The sequence below is a fragment of the Cinclus cinclus genome, chromosome 16, assembly GCF_963662255.1.
Source record: "Cinclus cinclus chromosome 16, bCinCin1.1, whole genome shotgun sequence".
Classification (NCBI taxonomy): Eukaryota; Metazoa; Chordata; class Aves; order Passeriformes; family Cinclidae; genus Cinclus; species Cinclus cinclus.
The window spans coordinates 2,001,563-2,018,231 of NC_085061.1; the positions used below are offsets into that span (position 1 = coordinate 2,001,563).

General features: G+C 51.5%; 1 protein-coding gene across 1 annotated transcript in view; it reads left to right on the top strand.

Annotated features, from left to right (window-relative positions):
* The window catches only part of CACNA1H (calcium voltage-gated channel subunit alpha1 H), a 160,033-nt gene that overhangs the window by 80,516 nt on the left and 62,848 nt on the right, over nucleotides 1-16,669 (top strand). The window contains exon 9 of the mRNA XM_062503239.1: nucleotides 2,437-2,852. Within this exon, the coding sequence (XP_062359223.1) occupies nucleotides 2,437-2,852 (416 nt within the window). The remainder of the gene's footprint in view (nucleotides 1-2,436; nucleotides 2,853-16,669) is intronic.

The following is a 16,669-nucleotide window of genomic DNA, read 5'->3' on the forward strand; positions in this document are numbered from 1 at the left end:
CTTCTTCCCACTCAGCCACTCCTGCAGGGTCAGTTTTGCACCAGGAGTGCTGGAGGTGACTTCCAGATGTGTTGGATGTGATTTCCAGATGTGCTGGAGGTGATTCCAGGTGTGCTGGAGATGACATCCAGGCTTTGGGATGATCTTTAAGTGCCAGGGAGGAGCTCTGCCAGGCACAGCCCCCAATTCCCATTTCTCCATCCCTAAAACTCAGCAAAGGAGCCGTGAGGAAGAATCCCAAGCTCTCCCAACCCTCCCTCAGCCTTTCTGGGGGCGAACAAAGAGCCTTTAATTCTCTGTCTCTTCTCCCAAGTCAACAAGCAGAGCTCGTTCAGTGCAAGACTTGTGCAAGGAGAGCACAGAAGTGATAATTGAGAGCTTTAAGGAGCATTAACAGCCCGGGCTCTCCCAGCCCCAGCTGGAGGCGAGGTCGGTGTCTGCTGGGAAGGATGCAGTGCTGGGAGAGAGCATTCTCCTGCCTCTTTTGTTGTGGATTTGAAGAGCTCCGAGTACAGCCTGTTCCCCGTGTTCCCGTGCCCTGCAATGCTGGAGGTTATTTTAGCAGGCAGCCAAGGAGACTCTGGTATTTTGAAGACATCTGGCGGCGCCAGGGCTTTCCATATCATTTTTAACACTTTGATAGCATTGAAAACCATCTGGCAAACCCCCTCCCTGTGCTGCTCCCGGGGCTGGGCTGAGCTTTCCCCCTTGGCTCAGTCCTGAGCAGGAGCACCTCGCAAGGGGCAAAACATTCCCAATCCTCACGGTGGCCCTGACGCAATGCCCGGGAGCCAGGCTCGTCCTCCAAGGCCATTCTGAAGGCCACTGATACCCATGTGACGTTCAGGCAAGGAAAATGTGTTCTGACTCTTGTCACATCCCAGTTTCCCGGCGCAGGGATGCGTTGGCTCGGTTGGAATCAGCATTCCTGCTGGGTGAGCTCCAAGCTCCAGGGCTCAGAGCCAGGACCAGCCGCTGCTTTTAGCCTGGGCTCCCCAAAATTGATCCGAGTGGTCGCCATCCCACCTCCAGACAGGGACAACGTGGATGTGGTTTAATGGACTTGGTGAGCTTAGAGGTCTTTTCCATGGTTCTGTGAGAGGGCAAAGTTGTCCCTTTGCCTTACATCCCTGAATCTCAAGGAATTGATGCTTAAATGGAATTTGGTGGGAAGGATCCCATGCTCATGCTGGAGGTTTTCCCTGCTGTTAATATCTGGTTCCTAAATATAAGGACACTGAGAATAAAGTTCCTAAATATGAGGGAATTTAAGGATTGGATTCCTAAATATGAGGAAATAAACTCTGGGTGCCGTTCCACCCAAATCATCCCAGTTACTCTTGTCCCTGTCCTTCCGTTCCCTGGCTTCAGAACAACCAGCATTTCTCCTCACACCACAAAATGTGTTTGATTTTAAACCCCCCTGTGCCTCAGGGAGCGAATCCACCTGAGCTTTATTAAAGGTTGAAGGAGACTGAGGGGACTCCGTGACTCCCCGAGCTGTGATCCGTGGTCTGCAGCCACCTTTGGTCCCTTCTCCCTCTCCCTCCTCATTAGGAGCTAAATGGTAGCAGTGGCTAAATTGGGTGGAACAGCTTGACAGCGCTCTGAGATCGCTAATGATGGGAGCCTGCTCAGGGATAATCAGGAATAATGGAAAGGGAGCAATGGGCTGGTGACTCTTCCCTCAGCCCGGGACACAAAATGAGGGCCACACTCCATGGAGAGCCCATGGAGGGGACAGAGGGTGGGAAAAGGGACCACGAGGGGGAAATGAGGCCAAGCCAGAGCTGCTTGGAAGGATAGATGGGTGGATGGAAGGTGTTTTTAGGGTTTGGAGAATAATTCCTGTAAGGAGCAGTTGCGGGGGCTCAGGCTGGAGAAAAGGAGGCTCAGGGGGGATTGGTGGCTCTGCACAACTCCTGACAGGAGGGGACAGCCGGGGGGATCGGGCTCTGCTCCAGGGAACAGCAGGACAAGGGGGAATGACTTCACCTTGACATATGGTAGCTCTTGGTGGCTCTTGGTGGCTTTTGGTTGCTCAAGGTGGCTTTGGTGCACAGTGTCTCTCAGTGGTGTCTTGCAGCAGCTCCTGGCCCACAGTGGCTCTCGGTGTGTGGTGGCTCTCACTGGTGTCCATCAATGTTCCTCAGTGTCCCTCGCTGTCCCTCAATGTCCCTCAATGTCCTTCAGTGTCCCTCAGTGTCCCTCAGCTCTCTCAGTGTCCTTCAGTGTCCTTCAGCTCTCTCAATGTCCCTCGGTGTCCCTCAGTGTCCCTCGGTGTCCCTCAATGTCCCTCGGTGTCCCTCCGTGTCCCTCATTGTCCTTCATTGTCCCTCAGTGTCCCTCAATGTCCCTCAGTGTCCCTCAATGTCCCTCAATGTCCCTCGGTGTCCCTCCGTGTCCCTCCTGCCTCACCCTGCCCTTTCCCCGCAGGTCTCCGCCGCACCCCCAGCCGTCTGTCGGGGCTGAGCTCAGCCGGGGCTCTGCCCAGCCCCGCTGGCCCCGGGCTGAGCTGCGAGCTGCAGGATTGTCCCTTCTGTGCCACCCTCCTGGACGACCCCGAGTTCGCCCTCAGCGACTCCGACAGCAACGGCGACTCCGACAGCAACGGCGTCTACGAGTTCACGCAGGACCTGCGGCACGGCGACCACCGGGACCAGCTCCAGCAGCAGCGGGGCAGGAGGAGGAGGAAGAAGAAGAAAGCCAAGGAGAGGAACAAGGTGATGAAGCTCTGGAAGGCGTTCGGCACCAAACTCAAGAGGATCGTGGAGAGCAAATACTTCAACCGCGGGATCATGATCGCCATCCTCATCAACACCCTCAGCATGGGCATCGAGTACCACGAGCAGGTGAGCTGCCTCGGGGCTTTGGGTGCTCCCCGAGGGGTGGCTTTTGGGGTGATGTGAGGAGGAATGAGGATTTGTGTTGTTGGAAATGGGGCTGGAGATGATCCCGTGAGGAGCAGGAGAAGTATTTGGGGTGTGGGACAACTTGAAGTGCTGCTGGGGTGTACAGAGCTGAAATGTTGGATGTGTCTGCTAAGCTGGTTGGGGATTATTGATACAAAGAGGAGTTTTTGTGGCGGAAATGCCTTTGGTATGATGGTTGTGCTGGAGATAACCCAGGCAGAAATTTCTTCTTTGATCTGGACCTTCAAATAAGACTTAAACTATCAGGCAATACTAAAAGCAACAAAGAAAAAGAAATTAGGGTGTCCCTGAAGGCTCCAAAACCTTTAATTTGCTCTCACAGGGTATGGGTAGGACTTTATTGAAGTGTTTGGAGGGAAGGAAGAGGAATGGTGCCGTTCTTCCCAGTGCTGGGATGGCAGGAAGGGGTGCTGGACCTGAGGACAGCTTGGGACTGAGACATGGGAGCATCTCCACTTGGTCACCCTGGCTAAGTTCTGTTCTTCTGGGCTTCTCTTTCTTGGAAAAATTGGGGATTTTCCTCTGTTTTCTCAACGCGCGCTCAGGAATTTCTTGTCACCTCTGTGTCAGGTGCAGGAAACGCATCCCAGCGAGGCCAGGATCTGTTTTTTCTGGGATCAAAGGCATCCAGTGCTCCCTCAAAACCTTCCCTGCAGGGTCATGACCAGGTCAGGGTTATTTTTAAAGCCCAAAGGCAGAACAAGAGGCTTTGCAGTTCCTTTTCCATAATTTCCCAGGATTAAGCACTGCTGCTTGTCATGGCAAAAAACCCTCTGGAGTGCTGCTACTTCATTTTCTCTCCACTTCTGTGCTTTAACACCCCCCCCCCCCCTCCCCACTTCCCTATTTTAGGCTGAGACTTATTTTCTTTCAAAAAACAAAAACACAGGACTCAGCTAAAACCAGCTCAGCCATGCAATGACAAATCAGAATTACAGCAAAGTGTCCAAATCCAGCAGGGATTGAGCTGTCCCTGTCAGCTCCCTGACGAATCCTGCTTCGTTGTTCCACGGGAAGTTCTAAAATTGGGAAATACACCTTGTCAGTGGCTTCTGAATAGGCCACTCATCCCTCATTTCTGCATGGATACTCTTTTGTCAGGTGGATACAGCTTTGTCAGCCCTTGGATTTTTTGCTGTGATGGGAGCTGGGGGAAAACCTGAGGCAGGCAGCAGGGAGAAAATCCAGGGATCACATGGAGTGTGTCCCCGATCAGTCCCATAAAGGCAGATTGGGATAATTACAGCCTCGCTGCTAACAAAGGAGAGCTGTAGCTGGCTGGCTTTTATTGGATTTTACCTTGTAAAAGCTTGGCTTTAGGGCATCTCAAAGCCAGTGGCAATAAAGATTCCGAAGCTTTTTTGGCTGAGGAGCGTCAGATTCCTGCCAGCTCTGCTTGCAGGCACTGCCCAATAAAAAAAAAAAAAAAGGGAGGAATTTGGAAGTGAAACCTGGAAAAGTTCTTCCACGTGCCTGGGGCAGAGCCCAGCTTGGTACCACCTCACCCCGGAGGTGTCCCGGGGGCTGAGGCACTGTCCAAATACAAGAGAAAAAAAAATGGATCAGATTTCCCAAATTTGGCACAAAAATCTGTGGGCGAAGTGGGGTGATTTGGGAGCTCCCCCCTCGTGTGGGAATTGGCTGCAAGGCTCGGGGTGGGGCTGGAGGAGGTGTCTGGGCAAAGTGTCCCAGACCCACAGGGCTCCCTTTGGGACCACCAGCCTGACAGGAAGAACAGTGGGATCACAGTTTTCTGGGTGCTGCCCAGCATCCCGGAGTATTCCAGGGGGGAATTTCTGAGCCTCTCCAGGCTCTCCAGGTGTGGGTGTTGCCAGCGTTGTCTTCTCCATTCTCCCAAATCCAGTGGCCATTCCCCAAGTTCAGAGGATTTAGGAGCTGCTCTGGAGCTCTCCTGTTTTCCTTGCTCCCACCAAGCTGCTCCATGTTAGTCCAAGAGCAGTTTTTAGGGAATCCAGGGAAGTCTGTGCTCTGTGCCAGCTGGGAAGGGCTCTGCTGGGCCCTGAATCCCTGCAATACACAACCACAGAATCCTGGAATGGTTTGGAATTTTAAAGGTCATCCAGTTCTAACACTTTGCCATGGGCAGGGACATCTTTCACTCTCCCAGGCTGCTCCAAGCCCCATCCAACCTGGCCTTGGACACTTCCAGGGATGGGACATCCATAACTTTTCTAGGAAACCTGTCCCACCATTTATTCAGAGTGAAACAGCTTCAGAGCTTCTCTGCTCTTGATTTTGACCACCTTTTTTTTTTTTTTTTTTTTTTTTTTTTCCCGTTGTCTGGTTTTATCAAACCAGAGCAGCAGCCCCGGGGAATCCCATCCCAAACCTCACTGTCCATAGGGAAATGCCCAATCCCTTTTATCAAATTTATTCACGGCTTGTTGCTTTTTCTTTTCCCAACTTCTCCGTAGTCGCCAGTGGCTTTGCAGATAGATGGACACAGAAAACAGATTTTTATCTGAGCTGATCAGAGCCAAAGCATCATCTCCGTGTGTGCGGGAAGGGTGGGAGGGTTCTCAATCCATGGGGAGGGAGATGGAGCAGGGCTGGTGCTGCTGGAACCGCTGCCCTCATCCTGGGACGAGCAGAGCTCTGCAGAGAAGTCTCACGGAGCCCTCTTGAGGCGGTGGAGCATCATTGTCCAGCTCTCGTGGATGAGGGAATCGTGGCTGGAAGGTGCCAGGCTGGAGGCAAAACCCACCAGGCTTCTGGGATTTGTCTTTTAGGAATCACAGAACACCCCGAGTTCAGAGAGACTCACAAGGATCATCCAGTCCTGCACAGACATCCCAAAAATCCCACCCTGGGCATCCCTGGCAGTGCTGTCCAAACACTCCTGGAGCTCTGGCAGCCTCGGGAATGTCAACATTCCCAGCACCCTCTGGGGAAGAGCCTTTCCCTAAAATCCAGCCTAAATCCCTCCTGTGACAGCTTCATCCCATTCCCTGGATGCTGTCCCTGTCACGGAGAGCAGGGATCGGGAGGAGCTGAGGTTGTGCTGCCTTCAGACAAAGAGAGCCCTGTCCACATCCAAGGCCCACCCCCAGGACTTCAGTCTGTGTTTTTACAGGAATGTGAAATTCCCACCAGTCTGCTCACCTGGCCAAATGGCACCACCCCCCTTTACTGGAGTTATGGAATCACGGAATGTTGGAAGGGACTTGAACCATCATCATCGTCTCATTCCCCCACTGCCATGGCAGGGACACCTTCCACTACCCCAGGCTGCTCCAAGCCTCATCCAGCCTGGCCTTGGACACTTCCAGGGATCCAGATTCTCTGGGAATCTGTGCCAGGGCCTCCCCACCCTCCCAGGGGAGAATCTCTTCCTAACAGATTCCAAACCATTGTTCCAAACCTTGGCATTCCCTCCAGGGCATCCTGGAGGAAGGTGAGGAGAGGCCAGAGCTGCTCTGCAGAGCTGACCCTGCTGTCCTGGCAGCAGGAGATCCAGGCAGTTGCTGATGGGAGATGTTTCCTTGGCATTCCAGGTGTTAGGAGCAGTCAGATCCTGCTTGGCACATCCACAGGGTTCACAGCCAGCTCCACCTGGGACATGGCAGGGAATTCAGAGGTTCCAGGGTGCTGTTCACTAGCAACAGCACAGCTTGGATTTCAAAGGTTAACTACCTGCTGTGGGGTCCCTGTTTTTGGGGGTTTTTTTGTTTTTTGTTTTGTTTTTTTTTTTGTTTTTTTCCCCTTCCTGTGCTGTGTTTATTTATTAATTTATTAATCCATCCATCCCCAGCACAACGAGCGCTCCCATGGATGAGGAGAGCCAAGTACAAAGGAGGAGGCAATCCTTGCATTAATCTTCCAGGCAATTTCAGAACATTGGATGAGTTTTGTTCTGCATTCATTGCAGCTGACAACTCTCCAGAGGATCTGAGAATGTGCCACGGCACTGCAGCACTGAGCAGGGAACAGGGCACTCCAAAGGCATCACCTTTGGGATGCTGGGTTGGGATTCCTGCCACAGGGATCCTATTCCAGGATGTTTCCAAGTGCTTCTCTGCCATGGAAAACCGATTCCTTTTTTGCACCAGAGTCAGCTGAGTGCTCTGAGGAAATAACTGCTGCTCCTTCAGCCTGCCTGGATTCCCAGCTCTGTGGGTATCCAGGAGAAGGACGGAGCCCTTCATTTGCCCAGGGGAGGTGCTGGAGTTATCCCTGCAGAGGGAAATGATCCATGAGCCCCCCACTTGACTTCCCAGAAGAATTCTCTGAAGGAGCTGTTGATACTTGTAATGATTCCACATAAAAGGCTCCATTTGCATCAAATGGCACTAGAAACGTCTTTTTTTATATTCTCTCTTCAGCAGAGAAGTACAAATTAGTATTTGTTCCAAGCTATTGCTGTTCAAAGAGCTTTTAATTGCTTTTCTGATCCCTCATCCATGGCGTGTTTCGTTGGGAGCAGCTTGGAGCTGACCTTGAGGGGCACCCAGTGGTCCGTGGCTTGTCAGAGTGAGAGGAGTGTTGATTTTGAGTAGAACATTTTATTATTCTGGAGTAAAAGTCCTTCTGTGTGAGCGAAGGTAGCGCTCGCTTCAGCAGTGACGTCCTGTTCTAGTGTTTGCCAATTTTGGCTTGAAAAATTGGTTTGGCATGGGAAGCTCAGCACTTACTCAGAAAGCAGAGCAGAATTTTTCAGCAGTGTTTGAAGCAAATTGCTGAAATTCCTTTTGAGTTGCGAGTCAATAAAAACATTACCCTGAGCTGTGATCCACGCTTTCAGCTGGCAAAACTTGTTCCCTCTTCCAGATTCTTTGCAGGATCCGATTTTAAAGACTCACCCGCTGGCAGGATTTGAGGAAAACTGATTCCCCCCGCCCAGCCTGGGGTGTGGGAATCCAACCCAGCGTGTTGGTGGTTGTTGTATGGATGGTGTGAGACCCATCCTGCCCCCAGGAGTGCTGTGCTTTGTGTTTGGGCTGTGCCAGCTGCATTCCAAGCCCTCCCTTCCCTGCTCCCTCTCCAAGGTCCCAGCAGGGAGGGGACAACTGTCCCCAAGCATTGGTTGGATCAGTGGACAACACACCAGTGATGGAAATCCAGCTTTTTCCACAACTTGTGGATAAACTGAGTTGTGTCTGCACCTCAGGGAAAGGCTTTTCCTGGGGAGCTTTGGGAAGAAAGGGATGCTTTTCCATCTTTTGTGCCCCAGGGTGTTTTTATTGCACATCCAGGCCCTTTTTCTGTCAGGTCAGCACCAGGTTGGGGATCCCGCCCTGAGCAGAGCCAGCAGCAGCTCCCAGGGGGACATTTCCACCCGGAGGGTGTCGTTCCCACCTCGGAGGGAATCAGGGATCAGAGGCAGGATAGAAGGAACTGGGAAAATCCAGGTGTCCTGGCTCCTTGCTGGATCATTGTCGTGGATAAACCACACAAAGCCTCCTCTCTCCCCCTCTTCTCCAATTTAAGGGCTCCTCCCCTGCTCTGTTTTCCTTCTCTTGGTATATTTTTTTTTACTATATAAGGGAAAGAGATCCCAGAGATCCTTCTATTCCTGGGGTTTGGAGCAGGCAGGAGCAGCACCTCAGCAGGGCAGGGCTGAGGTCATCACTCACCCAGCACTGGCACCCCGGGTACAGCCAGAGCAGCGGGGGCTTCCAGCCAGAGCTGCTTCCTCTGGATGTGCTCGTGAGCCGTGGGAATATCGGGATATTCCCTGTGGAGCTGCAGGCACGTTTCCCTCAGCCTGCAGCGGTTGTTTCCCCTCTCTTGTGCCTTCGGTTGTTCTCTCTGGTGAGGGATTGGCATTTCGGTCGCAGGCAGGTGACAGTGACAGCTTTCCCTGCTGCCTGCAGACTGGCATGTGCTCAGTCCCACAGGATCCCCCCCAGGTGTGATTTTCCCATCCTGATCCCACACAAACCCTGCTCCAAACCCTTGGGGTAGCAGCTGCAGCCGGGATTTTTGAGTTTCAGATCAAGGTAAAATAAACTGAGCGGGGTCCAGCCTGCAGCATGAGAGCAGAGTGCTGCTGGCAGCTACATTCCACCAGGAATGTGTGCAAATCCCAGCCAGTGCCAGAATTCCACCAGGAATGTGTGCAAATCCCAGCCAGTGCCAGAATTCCACCAGGAATGTGTGCAAATCCCAGCCAGTGCCAGAATTCCACCAGGAATGTGTGCAAATCCCAGCCAGTGCCAGAATTCCACCAGGAATGTGTGCAAATCCCAACCAGTGCCAGAATTCCACAGGAACGTGTGCAAATCCACATCCCCTCGGTGGGATGGTGACAAGGGGAGAGTTCCAGGAGCAGCTCCTGTGATCAGGGACCCCAGAGATGTCACCATGCCCCAGGCAGCAGCTCCCAGGTTCCTCCAGGAAAAGCAGGGAGAGCAGAGAGGGAATTTTGAAAGGCTGGGGAAGGAAAATTTTGGCACCTTGGGAAGCAAGGAGTGGTTTGGATTGAGACAGGAGGGGTGGAGCTGCTGGTGTAGCATCAGCTGAGGATGTTTCTGCTTCCATTTTTGTTGCCTGGGATTTTTTGTTCCCTGGGACAAGGATTGCTCTGTGCCAGCCAGATGTGTCAGCGGGAATTTAGGAAATATTTCCTCGCTGGAAGAGGGGTTAAACACTGGAAGGGGCTGCCCAGGACAGAGGTGGGTTCACCATCCCTGGAAATACTGGCAAAAATCACTGGATGTGGCATTTCATGGTGTGGGTTAGTGATGTTTTGATGACCTTTTCCAATTTTAGTGACTTCGAGCTACTGCAAGTAACGATAAAATCAGGAATGGGAACAGAGCCTTGCACCTCTGAAGCAGATTTAACTGAGAAAAACCTTGTGAAGGCATGGAAAGACCAGCCAGGTGTGGATTAAAGATGCTTAGGGTGGCAATGCAGTTCCTTCCCCCATTCCCCACCGCTGCCAACCCAGCCATGGATTTTCCTCAGGTTTTCACCAGGATTCTCCACCTGGGACAGCGAGATGTCCCAGAATTATGAATGAAGTGGAAAATGTCACCTTGAAAGCTGCTCCTGGGGTTTGTGTTCCAGGATGGGGATGCTTTTTTAGGATGGAAAGCTGATGTGAGAGGAGCGAGACTCTTGGAAATGAGGGAGGTTTGGCATCCCTGCTCACATTCTTTTTCAAACTCTATTTTTGTTTGCACTGTCTGGTTTACAGCCCTAAAGACAGCCTGACTCCCAATTTGGGAAAAACACAGTGCACAGGCCTCAGAGCATCAGTGGCAAAGCTTTTTTAGAGCAGGGAGGATGGGCCAGGAGACCACTTTCCCAGGAGTTTTCACTCCTGCCTGATCCCTGTCCAGATTAATATCTCCTCTCTCCCTGTCCTTGTCCTCTCCTTGTCCCACTCGCAGACAATTCTGAAAGTTGTGGCCGTAGTAAAAAAAAAAAAAAAAGAGAGAGCAACATTACAAAACAAACAAAAAAAAGTTAATTTTATATGCTCCAGAGGGAATTGGCTTTGCTGCAGACAGATGGATCCTGTAATTCCCTGTCACTCGACATGACTATACATGGATTGGTCCGTGCTTCCCAGTTTTTAGGATTGGGGTGGGATGGGAGGCCAGAGGGTGCTGGCAGCTCCCAGAACTGCACCTGGAGCAGTGCTGGGATCAGCAGCACAAATCCCTGGCTCTCTATTCCCCAGGCACATCAGGCAGGAATTTCCCAGCTCCAATCCAATCAATAGCCAGGGATAAATCAAACCTCAGGGAGAAAAAGGAGATATGGGACAGAATCAGCATTTTCCTTTCATTCCTGAAGGGTTCAGGGGCAAAACATCCACCCGGAGAGCATCGTTTGTCCCGGTCACTGCTGCTGGGAGGACAAAGAGTTGAAAGTCGTTTGTGGAGATGATTTTTGAGCCAGAGAGGCGAAGAAGAGTGAGGGTTGCTGGGCAATTATCTCCTCAGCAGTGACCTGTGTGTGCTGCAGAGCCTTCCCTGGTGCTGAGGGCTCCGGGAGCTGCCAGCAGGAGAGATCAGCATCTCGGATGGCTCTGGAGCAGAGCTGCTGGTGCTGCTGGTGCTGCTGGTGCTGCTGGTGCTGCTGGAGCTGCTGGTGGTGCTGGTGCTGGTGGTGCTGGTGCTGCTGGTGCTGCTGGAGCTGCTGGTGCTGCTGGTGGTGCTGGTGGTGCTGGTGCTGGTGCTGCTGGTGCTGCTGGTGCTGCTGGAGCTGCTGGTGGTTCTGGTGCTGGTGCTGCTGGAGCTACTGGTGGTGCTGCTGGTGCTGCTGGTGCTGCTGGTGCTGGTGGTTCTGGTGCTGGTGCTGCTGGAGCTACTGGTGGTGCTGCTGGTGCTGCTGGTGCTGCTGGAGCTGCTGGTGCTGCTGGAGCTGCTGGTGGTGCTGGAGCTGCTGGAGCTACTGGTGGTGCTGGAGCTGCTGGTGGTGCTGGAGCTGCTGGTGGTGCTGGTGCTGCTGGTGCTGCTGGTGGTGCTGGTGCTGCTGGTGCTGCTGGAGCTACTGGTGCTGGTGGTTCTGGTGCTGGTGCTGCTGGCAGGTCCTGCTGCCACAAGTGCCAGAGGGACTGAACTGCAGAGTGGGGAGTGTCAGCAATCCCAGTTTGTGCTGGGAAGTGTCAGAAATCCCAGTTAGTGAAGGGAAGTGTCAGCAATCCCAGTTTGTGCCTCTGAGTGTCAGCAATCCCAGTTTGTGCTGGGAAGTGTCAGCAATCCCAGAGCAGCAGGAATCACTCCCTGGCTGCCAGCTAAAAGTGAGCAAAAAGGGGATGAACTTAGATAGTTACAAGGTCTTTTAAAGTTAAACAGTCTAATGAAAAGCTAACACTTATATTATTTATACTTTTTACCCAGTAACCAAACTCCTGTGACCTGCAGTACAGCACAACCAAAAACCACTCCCTGAAATTAGGAAGAAGAAGGAATAAATAGGAATAAAAAGGAGGAGATAATGCCCAAGAACCTCCATCTTGTCCCACAATTATTACTATATTTTAAAAACTCCAAACCCTTCACCGTGTGATGTTACACACTTCTATTTAACTACACACCTGTGATTTTAACTCCATCACTCAAATTTGGAATCTTTCTCCGAGGCCTCAAGTGAAAAGCGGTGTTCTCCTGGGGGTCAGTATCAGAAAGCACAAAAAAATTCAAAATTCCCCTTTTTGTGGGATCCAACACCTGCTCCTCAGCTCTTTCCTTTCCCAAGAACAGCTTTTCCCTGATCCTGAGGCTGAGCTGAACCTGGAGAAGGTGATGGACAGGCAGCTCAGACTCCCAGACAGGTAATGAGGGAAGGAAACCATGCAATGGATGTTTCCCAGCACAAATCCTTTTGTATTTCAGAAATTATTTTAAAAACCGTGGATTTCCTCCCACTCATTTGTTGTTTTTTTTCCCCTCCTCTCCTCCTTGCTCGTCGGGGTGTAACAGCAGAGGGTTTCATCCATATTTGATTTTTAAACTCTGACGGGAAACCTGAGTGCTGGATTTATGGCTGCAGCTGTCACTCCTTTACAAACAGGCAGGGAAATGAAGGTTAACAAGTTTGGGCTCAGGGGAGAGCTTGTAAAACAGCCCTGCAGAAGGTTTTGTGTCATCACACCCGCCTGAAGAACAGATCTTTTCCGAGATTCTCCAGCCCAGGGTTATTTATCATCATCTGCAGTGAATACTTTTCTAATTGTATATCTTCGTTGGAAACTCTCGAAACCCCAAATCCAATTTTTTTTTTTTTCCCCTGGTTTGATACAGAGGCAAAATGCAAGCTGGGGAGCCTGGGGGATTGGTTTGATGGTTCAAGTATCAGAATGGCACTGGGCAGGATTGCTGCAGCCATATGTTCAAATCCCAGGGGTGAGCACTCACCAGGAGGCACAGGATGCTCCAGAACATTTCTGGTGTGTTCTCCAGATGTCCCAATTCCTGTGGCTGAAGGCAGGGATGCTCTGCCTGTCCCCCAGTGTCCCCTGCCACGTTGGCACTGTCCCCTCCTCTTTCCTCACTCCCATGGCACAAGTGTGAAATCCTGGCTGGGTGTTTTTAAGGGAACTTTGCTGAAATAAGACAAAATAGCTTCTGGTTTTTGTTTAAACGAGGAATTTGGCCTGGAAAATATCAAATCTACTCGGGAATGATGTGCTTGGAGTAGAAGGACTTGTCAGAGCATGTGGCTGTGTGTCTTTAGGGTCACTGCACTCTGGTTTGGGCTCTGCGTGGCTCAAGGGAGTTGTGTCAACAGGACGTGAAGTTTTGGCCGTGTCCATGGATTTTCCATGCCTCAGTCAGCCAGGAGGAGAGGAGGCTGAGCGGAGACTCCTCGGGACCTGCAGCTCCAGTCTCCCCTCCCTGGGACCAGGGAACGGCTGAAGCTGTGCCAGGGAGGGTGATTTTAGGATTTTTTTTTTTTCTCCAGAGGTTGCTGGGCACTGCCCAGGCTCCCCAGGGAATGGTTCCAGCCCCAAGGCTGCCAGAGCTCCAGGAGATGCCCAGGCTGGGATTGCTGAGGTGTCTGTGCAGGACTGGATGATCCCCGTGGGTCCTTTCCAGTCAGGACATTCATGACTCCGTAATTCTGTGAGTGGAGCCAAACTGGGACCAGCCAAACCGGGACCAGCCAAACTGGGACCCTGTTTGAGCTCCCTGCAGCTCAAAGGTGCTCAATTCCCTCCTCACTCCTCTCTCCCAGCCTTTGCTGCTCTCCCAAATTTTTGTTCTGCACCCCGAAGGGTTCGGGCTTTTTTAGCATCTCCGTGGAAACCACTTTGGGGTCGTGGAGTGCAGGGTTTGGATTTGAAAAGGAACTCGGGGAATGCTTCAGTGGGATCAGGTTTTGGGCTGCCAGCCGGGCAGGAGTCACTCCAACCATAAAAGTTGGGAAAGGAAGCAGTGAAAGCTCTCAAAGGCAGGGATGCAACAATTTCCTGCCATGTGAGCTCAGGGTGAGGCTTTTATGATAACACCAACTTTATCTGGAAGTGGTTTGGAGGGAGACAGACTCAGTTCTGACTCTCCCACAGAAATCTGGATGAACTCCTCACCTGGGAGGAAACTGCAAAGCTGCTTTTTGATGTGCCAGCTACTCCTGCACCTTGTTAACACATCTGTCTCTCAGCGTGACCTCTCTTAAAAGGTTTAAACGCTGATAGATTAATTTGCTTTTGATGTCTGGGCTAATGAAGTGCTGGGCCTCCTCTGCTTCATTTTCTAGTTGGTGGATTGAGGCTCAGGAGCAGCCAGGCTCGGAGCTGGGCTTGGTTTGCAGCTGGCTGAAGGAAAGGTTAATTCAGGGTTGGCTGCCACGAGCTGAGGACGCTTCCCTGGCTCTGCTCAACCACCTGAGGCAACTCCTGGCTGGGGCTGAGCTCCAATAAAAGCCATCATTAGGCAGGGAAGGAGGAAATTCCGTGCTGTGCTCAGCTGTGCAGAGGTCAGGGTGCTTCAGCAGCATCACCAGCCCATGGTCACCAAGGCAATGACAACTCATTGCCATGGAAACCCTCGCCACCTCCTCCAGCCTGGCTTTCAGCAAATAATTGCGTGAGATCCGCTGTGGATGCCACAAATAAAATAATCTGGCAGCCTTCAGCATGGTCTGCCTGCTTCGGGAGCCCACGAGGAGGATTTCCATCAGGGCAAGAGTTTTTTGGAAGCTCGTGGCTTTCTCAGGGGCTTGGTGTTTGCACAGGGGTGGTGGTGGAACTTTAGGAGTTTATTAAAGCCACCGGGCAGGAGCTGCAATCTAAATTCTCTCACTCCCACTCTCAAATTCTGCCTGCTGTCACCTGTTCCATCCCTGCCTGGAGGATTTGGATCAGTTTGGTTTTTTTCCTGGGTTTGGAGCAGCTGTGGTTCTGTGTTTGCTCCTTGTGGCTCTTCCTGCAGGAGCTGCTTCACTTCTGCCACTCAGAGCCACGGCAGGGCTGGGAAAAAAAACAGGAAAAAAAACCCCAAAAACAAACAAACAAAAAAAACCACAAATACTTGATTGGGGCACGGAAGAGAGAAAGCTGCACGTGAAATAATCCCAGGATTTGGGATGGAAGGGACCTTGACAGGGATTTTTTTCCATGGGCAGGGACCTCCCACTACCCCAGGGCGCTCCGAGCCGTGTCCAGCCTGGCCTTGGGAGCTCCCAGGGATCTGGGGAATCCAGTGAAATCCTTGTTTGTTTGTTTGTTTATTCTTCAGAGCTGCCCCTACCTGACATCTCCTCCCCTGCTGGATGTGGGATGTGGCAGGGGTTGGCAGAGCCCGGGAATCTCGGGATGATTGGAGAGGTTTCATTATTGCTGCCGTAATTAGCGGTGCGTAATTAGTATTAATTAACAGCCCCCTTTGCCCAGCTCAGCAAGGCTGAACTAAGGACCCCCAAAACCAAACTCACCCACTCCTGCCTGGAGAGAGTCTCAGATGTTCCCCAACCTCATAGTAATAGTGAATTGCAATAATTTTAATTAGTGCTGCTGTTATTAGGGCTAATCCAGCTGAATTTCATTATTTTAGCTATGGTTTTGTGCCGTTATATCAAATTAGAACCAGTGATTTTTATTTTTTCCTGTATCATTTTGTTCCCATAACAATAAAACCATTCTGAAATCCAGGGCATGCTTGGGGGTGAGGCATCCTTCCTGCAGAAGGAATGAGAAAAATCTGATGGAAAGTCACCTCCTCACTTTCAAGTCCTGTTTTCCAGACTTTGTAGTTCTTCTCCCAGTGTTAGGAATAAATATGGCAAGAGAAGCACAGTGATTTCTGGGAATATTGGAAAATTTTGTTCCATTGGAGGTTTGATTTTTTTAGTTTTTTTTTTTTTTTTTTTTTTATGAAGAAGGTGAAAATGTGAGAGCACAGAGCCATCTCCAGACTGTGAAATCAATAAATTCTGCCAGGTGCAAATCTGGATAGAATGATGGAATACAAACAGGTGATGAGGAGCAGGACTCGCTGAGCTCTCCTGCTGCTTTCTGCTCCCACTTGGGAATTCCAGGTTTTCACTCAGTGCAGTGTCCAGGTGATCCAGCTGTGCTGAAGGGCAGCTCTGCTTGGAATTCCTTCCTTCCCTCTGCCTTGGAATTCCTTCCTGTCCTCTGGTGCCCTTCCCTCTGCCTTGGAATTCTTTCCTTCCTTACCTCTGGTGCCCTTCCCTCTGCCTTGGAATTCTTTCCTTCCTTCCCTCTGCCTTGGAATTCCTTCCTGACCTCTGGTGTCCTTCCCTGCCTTGGAATTCTTTCCTTCCTTCCCTCTGCCTTGGAATTCCTTCCTGACATCTGGTGTCCTTCCCTCTGCCTTGGAATTCTTTCCTTCCTTCCCTCTGCCTTGGTATTCCTTCCTTATCTCTGGTGTCCTTCCCTCTGCCTGGAATTCCTTTCTGACCTCTGCCTTGGAATTCCTTCCCAACCTCTGGTGTCCTTTCTTCTGCCTGGAATTCCTTCCCAACCTCTGGTGCCCCTCCGTGCCTCAGCAGAACAAGCAGCTCTGGTCTCGGGGAGCAGGAGGGATGTCAGTGCTTCTTGTTGTTGGTTTTAAATTCCTCTGTCACAAATGGTCTGCAGCTTCTCCTGAGGGCCATGGAGAGCCCTGCTCCCTGGTGGAGCTGTGCCAGGGGAGCCTTAGTTTGGATTTTAGGGAAAAGTTCTTCCCTAGAGGGTGTCAGGCAGCGGAGCAGCTCCCCAGGGAATGGGCACGGTTTGGAGAGCACAGGGATGCACAGGTGGGGTTTTTGCAGTGTCTGAGCAGGGCAGGAGCTGGATTCCGATCCTCGCGTGTCCT